Below are 20,475 nucleotides of genomic sequence, written 5' to 3'. Positions count from 1 at the left end.
AAAACAGAATATGAGTATATGCTAGTCCAAATGAAATAGGTATTATTTTTTACTATTCTCTTTCTCTGAATGATTAGTGTGGTGTTAACTAGTAATGCAAATTAGAAAGAGTTCTTATAATCAAGAAATAATTGTAAAAAGATTGTTTCAGCCCTTTCTTTGTGTTCTGGTGGTGCCAAACAATAGATTCAATTAATAGAGAAAACTTACACAAGAAATATAATTTAAAATTCTACATATTTTTTTATTTTTGTCTGTGGTATCACATTCTTATTTATGGTCTGTCTGAATCTGCGTAGTATCATAATAGCACTAATAGGCTGAGGTATTTGAGTTTATTATGGTATCCTTGTACTTTTAAAAATATAGTGTTTATAAATTGAAAATGTAGCAGCATTAGAATTGTGAAGGAAAGAAGGGATATGGGGAAACTAAGAAAAATGTACCACTTACTGCAGAATATTTTTTCTTTATTGTTCTCAGCATATAATTATGGTTATACATATTTTTATTTTCTCTCTGTCACATGTGGCTTCCTTGTAAATAGGTCTTACACTATGTTCCAAATAGCTGGCAGCTTCTCATAGAAACAATATTAAATGCATAACTGCCAACTATACCGATGTGAACTAAAGGTAGGAAGAATAGTGAGAGGCCAGTATGGCTCCATCAAGAGCTCTTTAATGACCTGAAAACTAAAAGGAGTCATTCAGTAAATGGATTTGTCAATGTAATTACCTTGTTTGACAGGGTTACTGGTGCAGCAGATAGGCAGAAAGCAGTAGACAAGATCTTGATTTTAGTTAGGCTTTTGATACAGTCCCACATAATGTTCTCATAAGCAAACGTGTTTAGATGAAGGTGGATATCAATCAACCTGTAGAAACCATTTTCAAAAAACAGTTCTCAATGGTTTTCAATCAAATTGGAGTGGCCGTATCTAGTGGTGTCCCATAGGCATAGTCCTGGGTCTGGTCCTATTCAGTATTTTCATTAATGACTGCAGTAATGTTGTGGAGTGTGTGCTGATACAATTTTGCAGGTGAGACGAGGCTGGGAGGAGTTGCAAGCACTTTGAAGGAAAAGAATAGAATTCAAAATAACCCTGACAAATTAGAGAATTGGCCTAAAATCAACAAGATGAATTCAGTAAAGACAAGTGCAGAGTGCTACACTTACGAGCTCTGGGACCCTCCCACACCACAGGGTCCAGCCCAAGCCTGACTGTTCACACAGCAATTAAATAGCTCTGCATCGTGTGCCCCATGAGCCTGAGTCAGCTTGCAAGGTCCAGCCCTGGGTGTCTAGTTGCTGTGTAGATGTACTGTATAAGGAAGTTAAACCCTGGAATTAGGTTTCCAAGGGTGGTTGTGGAAGCACTGCCTTTGGAGGTTTATAAGAACAGATTGGTCAGGGATGGTCTGGTTTTACTTAGGCCTTCCTCAGTGCAGAGGATGGGTTTGATAGCCTCTTGAAGTCTCCTTTTCTATGCTTCTGTAAAATATTAAGAGAATACTGTCTACTTTTTAATGTTTTAAATTTATTTCATCCTGCGTTTTTTATAATAACCTCTTAAAATAAAATGTTTTTCAAGAAATTACGTTTCTGGGTCTGTGCTTGCAGCATGACTGTGATAAGAATGTCTCAAGATTCAGAATTCTAAAACTTATGTAAACTATTGCAACGGTGGGTGGTATGTGCCTGCCCCTGCTAAGAATGTGTGGTCTGGGACCCATATATTTGTTGGCTGTGGATTAATCATAGAATCTACCTTGCAGAAAGGTGCCCCAGAGTCTCAGCTCTTAAAAGTAATCTAGTACTCTTAGTTAAGAAGATAACCCTTAAAAATATGAACTGAATGTAACTGAAGCAATGTAGCATGCCAGAATGTGCTGGCAGCATGAAACAGTACTGAGTAAACTGTCCCTTTTGTCTCTTTCATCCCAATGGGGTTGTTGAAACCTAAAATGATTGTTTAAATGGACAAATGTGTTAATTATTTCATTGCTGAACATCTTACCAGAAATGTCCTACAAATGTGCTTATCCTGCTTCCAGTTTGGTTTCCATATCTTTCCATGTGGAGAGTTTAATATCAAAATAAATACCAGGGCGAATGTTGTTCATGTTCATATTTAATTATAAACTTTTTTTTTTTAATTTAAAGTAACTGTAGAAATCAGGACCAACTTGTCGGAGCATGCAGGTCACTAGTTACCTCTACCTGTCATTGCTCGTTTATTATTGATGAAAAAGGATCTCCCCTGTGCTGTTACTGCATTAGAACTTATTTGTTTTTGTAGCTATTGAATCAGGAAGACATCCTCTGCCAGACTTTAGCATTTTAAGGTTAGTTCTGCTTTGAGGCCTGAAATTACTAGCATTCTTATAAGCAACATTCAGCGGATTATGCATATCTCACTAGTACAGGGGTTCTCAACAATTTTTTTGGCAGCCTCAGAGTGCAGTCACCAACTCTGATTGGTGGCCGCTCTGACAATTTTTCCCCCAAAATACTTAATTACTTTAGGAAAAACAAACAAATGTGCATATTTACGTGTCCAGGTGGTTGTTATTGATTCATGTAAAGTTTTTTGTAGACTCAATAGTAAAAATAATGTACAGTTATATTTTGGTGCCCCTGGCCCCCCCGCTGCCTCCTCGGGCCCCACTGCTTCCCCCCCATTGCCTTGAGCTCCCTTCCATGGTCTCAGACCCCAGGCTCCCACTTCTTGCCTCTGGACCCCACCACCCGGCAAGGCAGGCCCTGCAGAAGCCCAGAGTTAGAGCCCCATGGCTGGAGTTGGGGGTGGGCTGAAGCCCCGAGCCCACAGGCAGAGCCCTGCTACTGTGGGGAGACTGAAACCCAAAGCCCTGAAGTTGGGGGGAGGCAGGTTCTGAAGCCCACCTTAGGAGGCCTGCAGCTGAAGCCTGCTGCCAGAGTCCTGTGGCTGCCACTGGGTGAGGGGGAACTGTAGCCTGTCGCCCAAGTCTCTGGCTGAACTGTGGAGGGAGGAGGAGGCGGGGGCTGAAGCCTGCCCTTGAGTGCTGCAGGGAGGGGCCACTGCTTTGCCCCTCCCCCACCTCTGCACAAGAGGCTGTTGTGGCTGCAGGAAAAACTCTGGTGGCCGCATTTGAGAAATACTGCACTAGTAAGTATTGTAGTGGTACTCAGCCTTTATTTTGCTTATATTATACTCAAAATCTTTGTGCTCCTTTTCTTGCAATACACACTCCATGCCAAATGAATAGAAAAATCTTTAATTACTTCAAACTGTATGTACTAGTCGCCCTTCCTTTTTTTCTGCCTTTATTGCGCTGTCCTATTTGTTTTTTCTTAAATTTCTACGTTCTCCCCCTCTGAGGTTTCAAGTTAAGTGGCAGAATTTGAGAAGTGGAGTCATAGTGGTTCAGTAACACTATAAATATATGTTAATTTGAATTCTCATTGACTGCTGAGCACCAAGCAATTGATGTATCCTGAAAAAGTTCATAACCTTTACTTCCGGGGTTTGCTCAAATCTAGATCATGCAAATAGGTTCCACATCTTTTGGGGGGGGGGGGGTCTTGTACCCTATCTTATATTTTTTGCATACATTAGGTTGGGAACCGCTAACTTTTCTAGAGTTTACACAAATGAATTAGATGTACAAATGTCTTCAGTGTTTACTATTAATATAGTTCCTTTAATGAATGTTTTATGATTCTGTTATGAATGTCTTTATTCTAACACACTAAGTTTTCCCTGTTTCTTTGCTTGCTCTTTCAACAAAGAGGATACTTCTGACAAGATGGATGGTAAGAACTTGTTTTGTCTGCCCTCTTCTAATCCTATTAAAACATCTTTTGAAATTACATTTCATGTAAAGTACTTGGTGTTTGTACGACACACCTCTATTGATCAATATGTAAAATGTCTTCATTAACCCCTCTGTATACTAATTTTAGTCTTAAAGTGGTTGTCTTTTGTATTATTACTGTATTTGTCAATATATCTTGATGTTATGGATGTCATGTGTCCAGCTTTAAAAGAAACTTCATTTATCTTAAACCTGATGTTATTTCCATAATAACCAATCATATTATGAATAGAAGTTTTTGTCCTTCTTTATTTAGACGCCAGCTTTGCCAGCTAGAGTATCATCAACTTGAAAACTTAATCTTGAAAATTTTGTATATGCTGCTGTGAAAAGCTTGTGTATTTGGCAATACCTTGTGTTTCAGAGGTTCAGGGGATTCACAATTTCTCCGTATTGTCAGTCAATTTCTTTTTTGCAGGAAGACCTTTATAAACATCAATAAGGGAACAGAAAATTATTGTAAAATATTTTAGAGCTTTTAAAAATTAGATGTATTATGTAAAAAGTGCTCTTGTAAGAACCTAGATTTTAAAACAGTCACATTTGGAGACATTAAACAAGACACTGTTAACTTTAATCAATTTAATTATTTTTAAAGATAATTATTCCTGAGTAGGCCTACGTTCGTGGATTACATAGCCCTCAGCATGTTTAACAGAATGTTTTAAAAATTTATAGACTTTCCCTCAAATAGCATTTTAGTATTTGTTCTAGCTGTATATTAAACAATCTTTGGCTAGTTGTCAGCTATATCTCCTGTCATAATTGAAAAGGCCTTCTGAGAAGCAGCATTCCTCTAGCAACTGTTACTATGCTACTGCTAGATGCTTCCAATAAGTAGCTATAACTAGTGCTTTATCTGTTTCCTGCCTTGCCATAATAGCTGAGTTTGATATTTACTCAAGGATATTACCATTGGCCATGTTGGTTTGGAAGATGCTGAAATCTGTATAAACGTTTGTCACATGTATTGTAAGTATATCCCTGTTTTTAGAAAAATGAAGAACTATAGCTACTGTCAACAAAGCAGGCACCATTCCCTACCATCATCCCTATCTTTTCATCCATTATTGAGTCAGATGACCAAATAATCATATTAAATACGCACTCATTCTGAACCAAATCGTAAAGGCCATCAGAGTCTAGCAGACCTCAGGAGGGATTGAATTCCAGAACCAAAGTCTCCACTGAAAATGCAGTTAGGTGGCACACAGGAGAAGAGATTTTTAAAATACCAGAATCCAAAACCATTTGAAGAATTATGGATAACCAGCATGAATTGCATTTTGCAGCTAATTGTAAGCCAGTAAAGATCATGGAGTACAAGTGACCTTCTTCAAGTGGCTTTGCATATTCCCATTTATGGATGTTGCACCTATTTGTGTTGCCTTGAGGTGGAATCCGCTTGCAGGAGTATCAGCTAGAGCGGGGGTGGCCAAGCTGAGTTGGAGAAGGAGCCAGAATTTACCAATGTACATCGCCAAAGAGCCAGCAGCCCCCCATCAGCTCACCCTCCGGCTCCCAGTGCCTCCTGCCCATTGGCAGCTTCGCCAATCAGCGCTTCCCCCTCCCTCCTCGCACCTTCTGATCAGCTGTTTTGTGGTGTGCGGGAGGGGGAGGAGCAAGGGAATAGTAGGCTCAGGTGAGAGGGTGGGAAGGGGTGGAGTGCGGGTAGGGCCTGTGGCAGAGCCAGGGGTTGAGCAGTGCACATAGGAAAGTTGGCGCCTGTATCTCCAGCCCTGGAGTTGGTGCCTATACAAGGAGCTGCATATTAACTATTGAAGAGCTGCATGTGGCTCCGGAGCTACCGGTTGGCCACTCCTGAGCTAGAGTGCTCTTTCACCCCTCCAGTTGGCATCCAGGTGCACTAAAGATGGAGGCTATAAAAGGGTTGGAGTGCCCTTCTCACGGCTGCTCCTTCCAATCACATGCCAGGACGGATGTGAACCCTCCAGTTACTTGAAGCCAAGAGTTTTCTCTTCAAAGTTAGCGTTAACTTTCAGTTACCTACTAGCAGTTAGGGTACTTCCCCAGTTCTGAGGAATGGTGAAATCGAGGAAGCAAAAGGAACCTGATTTAAGAGATGCACTTCCTGTCCAGCCATTTCCCTGGTATCAGAAGACATGTTCCTAAAGTGTGTATATGGAGGCCTCTTGACATCTGGGTGTTTGATTTGCCATACCCTGACCCTCAGAGCCCTTCAGGATGGGGAGATTTGTCTCCAACTTCTGCTTTAAGGAGACCCTTAAGGGTAGACCCTCTTAAGGTTAGACTTTGCTTCCAGGGACTACCAACCTCTGCGCTGGTGGTCTCTGGTGGCTCCAGCAGACTGCAGGTTCCAAAAAACCACGTCCTCTGACAGGGCTGGACTTGGTTTCTGTGCCTCTCCTGTTCAAACCTCCAAGGACATACGTGTCCAAATCAAGGCCTGTGTGATCACATCTCTCCACCTCAGTTATAGAGAAAATGTCAAGAACCAGTCTGGCCACCCTCACCAGTGCAGTATCTCATGCCTTACAATTGTCTAACTCTGACTGGGTCTCCACAGCTGCAGAACTGGCTCCAACTACATCTTCCAGATCCTGGAAGATGGACATGAGTGGTATCTGTGAACAAGGACCATCAGGCTGAGATGCTGTGGCACCAAGGAAAGAGCAGCATGGGAGCAAGACTGCCAGTGTTAGCAGTGCCAGTTCCAATGCATCAGTATTATTGGTTATGCTTATTTCAGATAACACTGTTATGGCTCCTATGTGGAGATCAGCCGCATCCCCCATCACAGCAGTGAGGGAGTTTAGCCCATGTGGCTCATCAGATTTGGTGTCACAGTAGACCTTGCTCCTGTATTGACCCCAACTACCTCCTTGGTTCCGAAGAGTTCCGCCACAGTGACGGCCCTAGTCCACCCTCTACCTCTGGAGCATGTCTCAGATCTGGCTTTGAAGTGCATAGCACACAAGAGGGGAGACGTGCCTTCAGTTCCTGGATCTCACCTTCATCCCCAGTTATGAATTTGAGAGATTAGGCAGGGTAGCTGCAGAAGCTTGCAAACCACCTCAAGTAAGGTCAGGTGCATTGCTGCATAGTTGTTTGCCAGCACCTGTGTGCCAGTGGATAAAAACGTAAGGCAGCAAGTCCACAAAAACTTTACTGCTCAGTAAAGTAGTGTCAGTTGTATTCATCCCTTTTTGCCCCTTAACAGAAGATGAAACGGACAAGGGCCTCTTCAATACTAGGCCCAGGAAAGCAGTAGGAATGGACAGAATATATGCAGAATTCCTCAAGAAACGGCCTGGTACTGGTCTTAACCAGCGACATAAAATCTGTGAAATCTAGCAGTTAAAATTAAAAACAGTGGCAGCATCAATTGACCTTTCTTCTGCATATGATACTGTATGTCTCAAAGGTGTCTGGTTGAAATTGGCATGGGAAAGCTAATGATAATCATCAAACTGTCATCATCAAGATGCCAAGTAATAGAAGATTCACTGTACATGTTGGTGAATCTGCTAGCAAATCACAGAGATTGAACAGTGACATCCCACAAGGATCTGTTTTAGCACCTGCACTGTTCAGTCTCTGTACCAGCGACATTATGGTCACATAATCCCATAAATTCATCTATGCAGATGATATTGCACATTGCTCATAGTGCCCCAGATCATAATAACCTCACTAGACAGGTAGCCAGACAGGACCAGTGAGCTCAAAGGTGTGGAGTTTAATCTCTCAGATCCAGTGATTTCATATGCACCATCCAAAGGTTGAGGGGACACTTGAACCACTTAATAGTTTAAGGACGTTTGTCTTCTCAGGAAAGAATGTTGCACATCAACGTACTGGAACTAAAAACTGTTCACCTGACCCTGAGATTGTTCCTCCCTCACTTTCAAGGGAAGGTCATGCAAGTAGTAGTGGACAAAATGTCAGCAGTGTATTATCTCGTCGAACAGGTGGGTATTCACTCCACCCCTTTTGCATGGGTGATAAAGCTATGGAATTGGTGCATCCACCAGGGTGTTTATGTAGCAGTACATTTGGCCGGGGAAGACACTGTACAGTCAGGCCTCGATTTAACTGTGGTTATGTTTTTAAAAAAATACCGTAAAAATAGAAATCGTGTAAAAAAAAAAAAAAAAAAAAAAAAAAAAAAAGATACTAAGGGTCTATGAGTTTAGGTTCCAGGCTTACAAGACGATCTTCCTAATTTATACGATACAGTATAATACTACAAGTTTTATTAAAAAGAAATTAATGACATTCAAACTTATTACAGTACAGATACTAACGTTTATTCATGGTAAGGATGAACTTGATACAGTATCAGCATTATCATCATGTTGTTGAAGTCAGAACTCTGAGGGTTCATCTGGGGAGGCCGGGGAGTGTGGAGCAGTGGGGTGGGCCCTGACTTCAGGAGGGTGGGCAATAACGGGATGGGAGAGGGGAAGCAAGAAAGATTGAGGCCGCCTCCACTCACCCCCTCAAGCCAGCCGTGCGGGGGGCCATGGACACTCTGGCAAGAGGCCACCCATGCATGCACCCGCAGCAGGGGGTTGGAGCGCAGGGGCTTGCACCACTCTGCCCAACTGCCTGGCACTCCTGCGAGAGAGTGGGGTCAGGGACTCACCCCACTCCTTTTACCTGTCCAGCGCTCCAGCTGGGGAGCGGGGTCCAGGGCTCGCCCTGCTCCTCTCAGTGCTGCATATGGGGAGCGGGGTTGGGGGCTCGCTCTGCTCCACCCTCCCGGGGCTCCTGCTGAGGGTCAGGGGCTTGCGCCTCTCCGTGCCCCTCGCCCCTGATGCTCCTGCCGGGGAGCAGGGTCAGGGCACGAAGGCTTGCCTGCATTCCGGCTGGAAGGCCAGGTGAATAGAGTGGGGTAAGACCCCTGACCCTGCTCCCCAGCTGGAGCTCCGAGCAGGCAGAGTGGGACAAGTTCCCAACCCCGCTCCCCAGCAGGAGTGCCAGGTGGGCAGAGTGGTGCAAACCCCTGTGCCTCGTCCCTGCGCCTGGGGACCCTGGCTAATATTTCTGTGCCCCCTGTGAGGCCGGCTGGAGGGAGTGAGGGGAGGCACCCTATTCCTCCTAACTTTCCTCCCCAACCACTATCATTACCCACCTATGCCAAGTGTAGGGTCCTGGCTACGCCCCTGATTTGTGCATCTTGGCGACAGCGCTCCACCATGTAAAAGAGAATCCCTACTGTGTACAAATATAAAGGGTCACAATTACTTGACTGTGCGTAACTGAAACTGTTCAAAGAAAATGCCATGTAAATCGAGACCTGACTGTAGTTGTGTTTTGCCTCAGTAGGAGTGCCTGCCTGAAGGACCAGTTAGTTCAGACTGTTTTTTCCAGATGGCAGCAACCAGTTGTGGACCTGTTCACGACAAGATTCAACATAAAAAGTGTCATCTTTTCGGTTCCAAAGCAAATAGGGATAGTCTGTCTTGGGCACTTTTTTTTCTGCACTGAGGGAAGGGTTTGATGTATGCCATCCCTCCTTTTCCCTTGATACAAAAGGTGGCAAGGAAGATACATCTGGACAGAGCAAGGAATAATACTCATTGCCCTGGCTTGGCCACATCTGCAGTGGTTCACAGACCTTCAGCTGTCTGGCGAAGTCTGTCTCCAGATCTGTGCAAGAAGAGGAGCAGGATTTTTCACCCAGACCTACAGACCCTTCATCTGTTGGCATGAGTGATCGGACTTTGACTCTGTCTGCACTTGAGCTGTCGTATTCTTCATCTGTGCAGGATATACTGGTTAATTCCAGGAAACAATTCACTAGAAACTAACTGTCCAAATGGTCTATATTTCAGGCGTGGATGCCGAAGAAGCCTGATCCTATCTAATTCATTGATAAAGGTTAGGGTGACCAGACAGCAAATGTAAAAAATCGGGATGAGGGTGAAGGATTATAAGAGTCTATATAAGAAAAAGACCCAAAAATCAGGACTGTCCCTATAAAATCTGGACATCTGGTCACCCTAATAAAGGTTCCTTTGGCGTCCATCTCCACATATCATATTCAAGTTGATGATAGATTGCTGTTTGTTCATGCTTCAGGTAAAAAGGTTATGAAAGGTTTGTCAAATGCGTATCCTTCTGCTAAGAATCACGTCCCTTCTTGGGACCTCGGTTTGGTCTTCACCACTTTGATGAAATACCTGTTTGAGCGATAGCCAAAGTGTTTGTTTCATCATTTATTCCTGAAAACTGCTTTAATTATTGCCATTACATCAGCCAGTAGAGTGAGTGAACTGAATGCACTCATGACTGATCCATCTTTTACTTAGTTTCAGAAGGAAAAGGTTGTCTTTAGACGTGATCCTTAGTTCTTACATAAGGTGGTAGCTGATTTCCACATTTAAAACTTCTAGCCTGTTGTTTTCATATGCCAAGAATAATATGAGGCATTACGAGTTCTTCCCAGACTATTTCACAGTGGATCAAGCTTCTGTAACTTTGAGTTATATGCTAGTGAGAATTCCTGTGCCTGCTTCAATCAGATCACATTCTACTAGAGCTATGGCTACTTCCTTTGCTTGTCTGAGGTTGGTGCCAGTTGCTGAGCTCTTCAGAGCTGCAACCCAGATATTTTACACATCTTCGCCCACCATTGTCCTCTGAATTTAGTTTCTAGAGCGCATACTGGGTTTGGCAAGGCTATACTTCAGTCTTTATTCAACTAGGACTCTGTTCCCATCTCCAGGTCAGTATCAGCACTGCTTATCAGTGTATCCTATAAGTTGGAATATGCGGAGCCACTCAAAGAAGAAATGAAGGTTACTTGCCTGTCACTGGAGTTCTTTGAGATGGCTCTGCATATTCACAGTTTGCACTCTCTTTCCCCTCTCCGTCAGAGTTCTTGTAATTATGTTTTCCGGATATATGGTGGAAGGAACTAAAGAGCAAAGGGTGCTCTGTCCCCTTTATAGCCTTGCCCTCAGTGCTTTGGGATGCCAAGTGGTGGGGGAATGCGAGAGCACTCTAGCTGATACAGCTAAAAAGGGCTGCTGCCACAAGGTGATAATTGAAAGTATGCAGAGCCCTCTTGAACTCCAGTTTACAGGTAAGTGAATGTCACTTTTTGCTTATAGCAGCCCAAATTTCATAAGGTATTTATCTGCCCTATCGAACAGCAGTGTACAGTTCTGTATTCTTTTCTCTGATTTCCAAATCAAAAATTGATTAGGTTGCATATCACTTTTATAATTAGCAGCATCCCAAATTTACCTTGAACTTTTGCAATCAAGCTGTTTTTTGTTTTTGTTTGGTTTTTTTTTCCATTTTGTGCATCATCACAAGTAATATGGGCTCTGCAGGCCAAGTTCTGCTCTCAGGTAGACATGTGCAACCCTGTGGTCTTCAGTGGATTTTCAATGGTGTGTGAAAGAGAATGGGACTACGCAGATATATCTCAGGACATAGTTTGCTCTTCAGGACTTCTGTTACTTCTGATGGTGTGCAAGATAGAATAAACACAACTTGATAAGAGTCCAGGATGAATTTGCAGCGCTGGCAGTTTTAAAAAAAAAAAATTTTATATGCAAACTGGAAAAACTTGATTTGGAAAACTGTGAGACAGTCTTGCAATGCGTTTTTTAAAAAGTCATTATTAGGATAGAGTGGCACTTTAAAAGACAGGAGTGTTACAGTCTGCACTAGCTGGAGCTTCTGAGGCTTCAGTGGTGATCCTGCTGTAAATAAAGCATATAGAGTAGCTCAGTCTAGAAATGTGAGTTCAATCCTTGAGGGGCTCACTTAGGGATCTGGGGCAAAAATCTGTCTGGGGAATGGTCCTGCTTTGAGCAGCGGGTTGAACTAGATGACTCCCGAGGTCCCTTGCAATCCTGATATTCTATGAATAGAAGAGGCAAAAGTGTGCACAGTTATAGCAAGGTTTACAGAGAGGTTAACCTCCCACAACCTCTAGATGAGGTGAAGATGCTGAATGGCTTTTGATTACTACAGTCATCTCAGAATTCAGAAACAGCACTGGATTTGAAAAAAAATTACTGACCAATAGTGGGAATATTTTACAAATCCTGTCACTTCCTGAATCCACAGACCACGGTTTCAAGGGAGCCTCAGTGACGGGGTGGAGAAACAGTGCTTGGACAGCTTTTCTCCTCTTCCCACTCTTTGGTTTTCAGAACACTGATGTGTGTTTTACCTCAGATTTTGTCAAATCTGTCATGTATGTGTATACTTTGCCTCATTAAACTATCATAAACACTCCAGCTGTGACCCATTTTCAATAACCTTGTTTTTCTCACAGCTTACTTTTCAAAGCAGGACTTGGTCTAAAAGGGTGTACATTTTTTAAGGCGTCAGTTTGAACTTTGTTTGAATGAATCCTCCTTTCTAACATCTTCAATCAGCTTCTCTCTGCCTGTGTTTAATGCACTGGGTTTGTATTGCTTACTTCAACCTGGAGCTTGTATTGGAATTCTATATGCAAATGTGCACTATGTGCATCTGTCGCCTGGTTTCTTTAGCAGTTGGTTGTAGTAATACGCTTGGTAACAAAGTCTGTTCTTGACATGCTATTTAACTGCCTTAAACTCACATGCATGATTAAAACTTCCATTTTACTTTGATATTCCCATGGTTTTTCAAAGAAAGTTTGGGGTCCAGCAGTGCATTATGTATTTCTACAGTCAGTTCACAATGTACCCTTTGGCTTTCCACTGTAGTTTAATGATGGAATTGCAATGCAAGAAAGCAGAGGTTAAGATCCATTCTTAAATAATAAATACATTTTGTCAAGGTACTCTAATTTCATATAAGTAGTCTCTCATTAAAAGGAATTGAATCAAAGAATAGTGCTGTTTGGAATATCATTGTTTTATTATTTTTTCTGTTTAGGAACAGCTTCTGAAGATGGTAAGAAAAATTAATCTTCTGTTAGAATAGCAAATACTTCATCTTCATGTTTTCATTTACACAAACTATGTTCTAGAAGTAGAATTAGCTCATTGTGGTGGTTGGGGGCGTCATTCCATTTGGCTTCGCATCTAATATTTTGGTTATTGAAGTACTATTTTTGTTAATTTTTTTGCTTTGTGATTTTCATTAAAAATGTCATTGCTTAACATTTTACTATAAAATTACAGGAGTATTATGTTTTTATCTTTTAAATTATAAACTAATTAGGAATAACTCATCTGTTGATCAGATGTGCTCACTCTCTCAGGAAGCAGGCGCTATTATTAATTATCTATTTGAAATGTGGAAGAACATTTTAAAATGTATTGTTAAAACCTTTCTATGCTAGCACCAGAGAATCAATCAGTATGCTTGCCTCATAACATTCAAACAGATTTTGTTTTTTACTTTATTGGAAATTAAATCAGGCCTTTAGTGATAATTCAACATCAACCAAATTGGTGGTGTACTATATTCCTATACTCTCTGGGCCAGATTCTGTACACAGTTACGTGCCCTGAAACCTCATTACGATTAGTGGGAAAAATATTGGCAATGCATGTGGTGACAGAGGGTAGAGTTTGTCCCAATCAATTTAACCAGTAATGGTAATACATTGCTTTCTAGCAGCTAAGTGAATAACCTCCTTTATCCTGGCTCTCTTCCCATAGACTTTCTTCTGTGGACTGTTCCTTCTACTTGGATGAATAATATTAACTTGGCTGGTATTGAAATCCTGCTGTGGAAAGCCTAAAGGGGCTGGAAACTAGATATAATGAGCCTGTGTGCCTAATTCTTCTGGGTTAAGGATTGACCCTATGTGTCTGCAAAACTTTTTTATTAAAGTTAACGCAGTCTTAAATTGAATTAATTGTTGTGCTAGAGCATCACTTCTCAAGCAGTTTCTTCTTGCAACCTTCCAAAATTGTGTCCAACTCGCTGTTCTAGGTATTGTTTTTGTGTGGGGCTCTCAGGTTGGTTTAGGACCTGTATGCAGAAGTCTAGTTATTCAGTTTTAAGAGTAATCTGCCTATTAACTGTCATTGATGCTGCTGGAATCTTCCCTTCTTTTGTAATTTCATTGCATTGTCTAAACATTGAGGAATAGAGATGTTGTCACACAAAAGACGATCTTATTGGTTGGCTGTCTGGAGAGAGCTGAATTCTGTTTGGGTTCTGCCATAGACTTCCTGAGTAATTTCAGACAAGTCCTTAAAATCTCTGTGTCTCAGTTCTTCCTTTTGTAAAACAACGGCAGTATTTCTCTACCTCACATGGATGTTGAGACTAATTCATTAGTCTTTGCAAAGTTCTTTGAGAACCTTGTATGGGAAGTGCTTTAAAGTATAAAGAATTACTTTTGTGTCCACATTCATAGTCATGAGTATAGTGGTATCCTGATGTACAGAGAAATTAGATTGCAGGTCTCTAAAAAAACAGAGCAGTGTTCCTCAGAATTGTTGGCAAGAATCCTCAGTGGCCTGTTCAAAAGAGAGCCAGGGTTGGCTTTGTTACCTAAAGGACGAAAATGGAAAGTTAATAAAATTACAGCCTTCAAGTAGTAATGAGTTGAGTATGATATTTGTTACATTTAGGTACTTCTCTCCTCCTAAATTGTAAAATATTTTTCTTGACTCTTACTTCATAAGCTTTACATTTAAAAATATAAAATCAGTGTATTTCTGGAGAAAACTAGAGTTATCTAATTTGGTGTTGATGAAGATGAGCTCGTTTAAATTCTAAATAATTCTTTATTGAAGTACCTACAGTCAGAAAGAAAAGTGTTTGTGTTTCTTAACTTTCAGTTAAATCTAGCGTGGTATTCAATTTTCTACTCTGAGTTGGGTTTTTTCAAGTGAGGTTTGGATGATTAAGTTTTCCGGTATGTAAATCTTCAGTTTTCAACTATAGTAACACAATAAAACATTCATTAACACTATGACATCTCTATTCATAATGAAGACTATTTTCTTAATGTCATTTTTACTTTATAGGTCGTATACGAACAAAGCTTTCAACGCCGTCTGTTGGAATTGGAAATTCAAAGACAGATTCTAGAGGACGTAGTCGAACGAAAGTTGTCTCTCAATCTCAGCGTATGTATTGCTCATTTATCAGTAATACTTGATAGGCCATATGCTTTGCATACATTCATTGACCAATGGCAATGGTCAAAGCTAATTTAAAAAACATAAGCCGCATACTGAGTTGTTGTTCTGTGCCTTAGGTTCATCATCGCCAGACAAAAATGAAGGTATTTTTTTTTTTTTCCAGTGCTTTGGGTCAGTAGTATTTGCATGCTTTTGAAATCTTTGATGATTTGTGTTGTGATACTTTTCGGAGAAAAATTAGGGCTAGTTCACCCCTTAAAATACGTTGTATAACAGGAAATTAAATCTGCCATTAAAGCCAGTTTTTAGTCTTATAAACCCCCAACAAAACCTTCTGTACTAACTAGCTAGAATACTTAGAAATGTAATATCAGAAATTAGGTAAAGTAGGTGGTGTCTTTTTGTACTTATAGATGACATGAAATCCTAGTTCTTCAGTACCCAGATCCTCTTGCTTTTTAATTAATAGTAGTCTATAATTCAGTAATTGTGTTTTCCCCTGTACCTTTCACTATAAAGTAGACACTGCCATTGCCACCTGGGTGCACTCTAGTTTCCTACATATCACCAGTATCTTTGCTCCTCAAATTTCCTTTTGTTTCGCATTTAATGTTTCTTTTTAAATTCTTCACTGAGGGTTTTTCACTGGGACTTTTTTCTACCTCAGCAGCAATAGAAATAGTTTAATTTTGGAGCTAAGGTGGTGGTTATTTAAAATATACAATGTTTAAAAGTGATTTGTGTTATTTAGGCTTTAAATGATTTTTAAAATTTTGAAATGATAATATGTGTAGGCTTGGAAGATTTAGGTATTTATCAGTGAACGTCTATTTTACTGTACACATCTAAACCAATGAAAAAATATTTCCACTGATGATAATTAAAACTTACAGACAGACACCATAAGAAAAATTATGTTTGAGAATTTATTAGTTTGATTTAAGGGTATTTACTTTGCATATTTTGACGTGATGTTGACAGTTTGTTTTTTTTAACTGTTATAAACCTTTAACTTCTTCGAGTGATGGTCTCTGTTGTAGTCCACTGAGGGTTTACACATGCACACCATGCATCTGGAGCTAGACAATTTGAAAATAGTGTCCACTAGTCCAGGCGTGAGCCCTGGTTTGCCTCATGGTTTCATCTGAGGTGAGAAAAAGCGAGGCGGCACAACTATGTCTTCAGTTCCTTCTCATCACCACCTGGTCCAGATTGGAACTTTCAGTGTCCTTGTCTCTGAAGCACCTTTAAAAACATGGTTGTACATAGTTTAAGAATTTTACGATTTATAGGATTTTTAGCTGTTTTATCACAGTTTATCGTAATGTTAGTGATTAGGATAGATAGTTTCTTTTAGGGAGGTGGCGGGGTCCCTACCCTCCCTCCTGCTCTTCCCTGTACTCTCACACGGGTACAATGCCCAAGACTCTGAGCTTCAAATTCTGTGCCTCCTGCCTGTATTCCTTCTCAGTCAGCGACAAACACCAGTGCTGCCTCTACTACTTGGGAGAAAACCACATTACATCATGGTGCAATATTTGCCAGTCTTTCCGCAGTTATACCCAAAAAGGTTGGGGCCTTTGCCTCAGGAAGTACCTTATGAAAGTCTCCATGAGGACTTGCTTGGACCCCAGCCAGGGGAATCCACCCCACTCCACCCCAGTACATCGTTCTGAAACAGCTGGGTATGCATCTCCTGCTGCTGAGTCTGGATCCAGCACTGGCGGTACCACCACTATGGAACCCACACCGGGGACTAGTCTGGAGGTAAGGAAGCATTCCCATAAGCGTGGTATTAAGTCTTCCTTGAAAACAAAGAGGAGATACTGCTTCCATGAGTTCGAGTCACGGAGAGGGAGCACACTCTAAAGTGCATAAACGTGAAAAGAAGTCCCACAAGCGACGGGATCTGATGGTCCCAGGTACCAAACTGCAGGTACTGTCAACATTGACACCCCATAAAGTGTGGGACTCATGCGATCCAGGGAAGTCCACTACTCTACCACCACTTACCCCTAACATCAGGAAGATTTGGAAAAGCACCAGAGCCCCAGGACACCTTCATTTTAGAGGAACCAAGATTGTCTTGCATGTTGGGATCCTCGACCTCTTGGGAGACTTTCTCCCCCTCATGACATGCCACCCCTCACCTCCTACTCTAATGGTCTATATGCTTCTGCTGACTCTGGTGATACCACCGAAGGAACTATAGTCCACCTTCTCATCTTTGGAAGAGTTGAATGATGGAAAGGGACCATCAATCCCCTATAGCAATACGTGTATTCTAGAAGGCCGTCTGGATCATGCAAGACCATATGAAGCAACCACCATGGACCCACTGGTTCCCCATGCAAGGGGAATCTGCCTCAACTCCCTCCAGATTGAGCATACTGGTCTTATTGTGGGCCATGGTCCCAATACTTCCCTCTCAGAATTCACCTGGTCTGCAAGGGAGACTTCATCTCTCTCCCCATTAGGGGCCGTTGAGTAGAAGCTCAGATACAGTCCTGGAAGAGAAGCCCTTTAGCCTAGTTCCAATAGTGCCCCTGGAACCGGAGAGATTCCCTTCCTCTTCCCCAGACAAGGCAGTGATTTCAATGTGCTCCTTGCCTTTAGCTAATTCTAGGATCTCCTGCATAGAGCAGTGGGGGAGTTTTACATCCCCTTAGAGGAAATCTGGGATACACAGCATAAACTCCTGGATATCCTCCATTCATCTGCACCAACTAGTGTCGCACTACCTATCAATTATGCCATCCTTAAACCAGCTAGGATGGTATGCCACGCAACGGCCACATGCACACCTACCTCCAAGGGAAAAGCAATGATATGTTCTAGCTAATGGGTCTTAGTTTCTTTTCTCACACATCCCCCGAACCCACTTGTGGGTCAGGCAGCAACTAAACAATCCAGGCAACAGCACGCACCTTCCACATCATCCATCAGAGAGGGCAAGCAGTTGGACCTTTTGGGCCCTAAGGTCTTTTCCTTGGTCAGTCTCCAATTCAGGATTTTGAACTATCAGGTATTACTAGCCAAATTGTTTTCCTGAATTATAACAAACCGAAGGAATTTTCTGACAAACATCCTCCGCAAGGTTGGGCTCATTTCCAGGTGATCATAGAGGAAGGGAAGCTGGTGGCAAGAACAATGCTCCAGTCAGTGGTGGATGTGGCAGCTACTTCTTCCAGGACTATGGCTGCAAGCATAGTCATGCGGAGGGGATCGTGGTTTTTCCTCGGGAGGTACAGAACACTATAGAAGACTTCCCTTTTGATGAATCCCATCTTTTTAATCAAAAGATTGATGATTCCCTTCATATTCTCAAAGACTCAAGAACTACCCCATGTTCACTGGGTATTTTTATGCCTGCTGCGAAGTGTAAGCTCCACTGCCTGCCATCCACACAATGCTACAGATCCTCCCAGTTTTTCCACCAGAGACCTTATGCACCTTCACAGAAGAGACAAAAGACAGAGATCCCACCCTCTGGGACCACCTTCACAGGCTTCCTCCTTGCAGATGCAATCCCCAGCTAAAAGATATTTGTAAGACATTCTTGAGAGCCATCAGCCATCTTGCCTACTGCCACGCAACCATCTTACCCCCTTCAGGCACTCTTTTTCCAAGCTTGGAGTGCAATAACAGACACATGGGTGCTAAATATCATCCACCATGGCTGTATGATCGAATTCATCACACTGTCTCCTCCACAGCCTCCTGATCCCTCCTCGGGGACTACCGTCATGACAGCATCCTCACTGAGGAAGTGAACTCCTTACTACAATAGGAAGTGATAGATGGTGTTTCCTGGGAATATCACGTGACCAGATTCTATTCAATTTACTTCCAGATACCCAAGAAGAAAGGCAGATGGAGACTACTTCTAGACCTCTGGCTTCTCAGTCGCTTCATTTGCAAGCCCAAGTTTCATATGGTCACGCTAGCAGCAATTTCCCATCACTAGAAAAAGGCATGTGAGCTCTCAGTATGCAAGACGCTCCCACATAGACATACATCCAGCCCACAGATGATTCCTGATGTTCACAATCTGCTCCATTTCCAAAACAGGGTTCTCCCTTTCAGACTAACTACTGCTCCCGGTGTCTTCATCAAGGTTTTTGCAGTCATGGTGGCCTACATCTAGGGTGATCACACAGCAGGTGAAAAATCGGGATGAGTGGGGGGGTAATAAGAACCTATAGAAGAAAAAGACCCAAAAAATGGGGACTGTCCCTGTAAAATCGGGACATCTGGTCACCCTATCTATATCAGACGTCATGGAGTCCTGGTATTCCCATATCTTGACAATTGGCTCCTGGCTGCTCAGTCCAGACACAAAGCCTAAGTTTCAACATCTGTGTTGCTCAGTCTTCTTTTGTCCCTTGGGATCAGTATCAATGTTAAAAAATCAACCTTGGACCCCACACAATCCACAGGTTTTATAGGGACCACCATCAACTCAGTCATAGCACAGGCCTACCTATCAAGGAATAGGTTCCATACACTGAGAGAACTAATAACGTGCATTGATAACAATCCTTATGTCCCTGCCAGGACTTGTTTGTCTTTTCTTGGCCACATGGCTTCATGTACATATGTCACTGCCTTTGCTCAACTCCACCGTCGCTGCCTCTGGATGTGGCTTCAGACTGTTTACTTAGCCAGTCGTCATGCCATGGACCTCGTGTTGACAGTCCCTGCAGGGTACTCTCAGCCCTCCAGTCGTGGACAGACCCATGTCATGTCTAAATAGCGGTTCTCCTCCTTCCCGGACAAGACAGTCATCACCGATGCATCCCTTAAAGACTGGGGAACACACATGGATGATCACATGACACAGGGAACATGGACTACTCAGGAATCAAGGATGCACATCAATATCCTGGAAGTCTGGGCTGTAAGGAAAGCATGTAAGAAAAGCCTTTCTCCTGTTCATCTGTTTCCATCATGTTCTTACCATGTCGGACAACACCACCACTGTTTTCCACATCAACGAATGGGGGCAAAAGTCAACTGTGTTGTGTGTAAAAGCAGTCAACCTCTGGAATTGGTGCATTACCCGCTTGTCTGCAGCTTCTCTCCCAGGGACACACAACATGATTTACACACCCCGTTAGCTGTTAGGTTCTAGAAGGAGCTTATCAGAACCTTCCCTCCCATCAAACCCTTTGCTCCCAAGTGGGATCTTAACCTAGTTCTATTTGTACTAACGAAACCACCCTTTGAACCATTGGCATCATGCTCCATGTTCCTCCTTTAAATGAAAGTTGCCTTTCTTGTTGCTATCACTTCTGCAAGAAGGGTCAGTGAACTTGGTTCCAAGATGGTGGAACCCCCTTTCATGATTTTCCATAAAGATGGAGTCTCCCTGTGCCTGCATCCCAAATTTCTACCAATGGTCACCTCCTAGGTTCACATTTAGTCCATTCACTTACCTGTTTTCTTCCTGAAGCCACGCACATTTGCAGAGGAATGATGACTCTACTCCCTAGACATCCAATGGGCCTTGGTCTTCTACCTACAGAGGATAGGCCTCATCAGGAAGTCCCCCAGACCGTTGGTGACAG

The 20,475-nt window shown here is 42.3% G+C and overlaps 1 protein-coding gene across 42 annotated transcripts in view; it reads left to right on the top strand.

The window, feature by feature from the left end:
• CLASP2 (cytoplasmic linker associated protein 2) overlaps positions 1-20,475 on the top strand; it is a 282,910-nt gene that overhangs the window by 177,793 nt on the left and 84,642 nt on the right. For 14 of the 42 annotated variants that reach the window (XM_075062545.1, XM_075062542.1, XM_032798775.2 and 11 more), the window contains 3 exons: positions 3,775-3,798; positions 12,735-12,752; positions 14,789-14,890. The exons of 1 other annotated variant lie outside the window; for it this stretch is intronic. In XM_075062545.1, coding sequence (XP_074918646.1) covers positions 3,775-3,798; positions 12,735-12,752; positions 14,789-14,890 — 144 coding nt within the window. Of the gene's footprint in view, positions 1-3,774; positions 3,799-12,734; positions 12,753-14,788; positions 14,891-15,021; positions 15,049-20,475 lie in introns of all 42 variants that reach the window. 27 more of the 42 variants (XM_075062549.1, XM_075062554.1, XM_075062552.1 and 24 more) reach the window with 5 other exon arrangements.

The sequence above is a fragment of the Chelonoidis abingdonii genome, chromosome 2 (assembly GCF_003597395.2).
Source record: "Chelonoidis abingdonii isolate Lonesome George chromosome 2, CheloAbing_2.0, whole genome shotgun sequence".
Classification (NCBI taxonomy): domain Eukaryota; kingdom Metazoa; phylum Chordata; order Testudines; family Testudinidae; genus Chelonoidis; species Chelonoidis abingdonii.
Note: the sequence above shows the minus strand (reverse complement) of the source record. Positions and strands in the feature narration are given on the sequence as shown.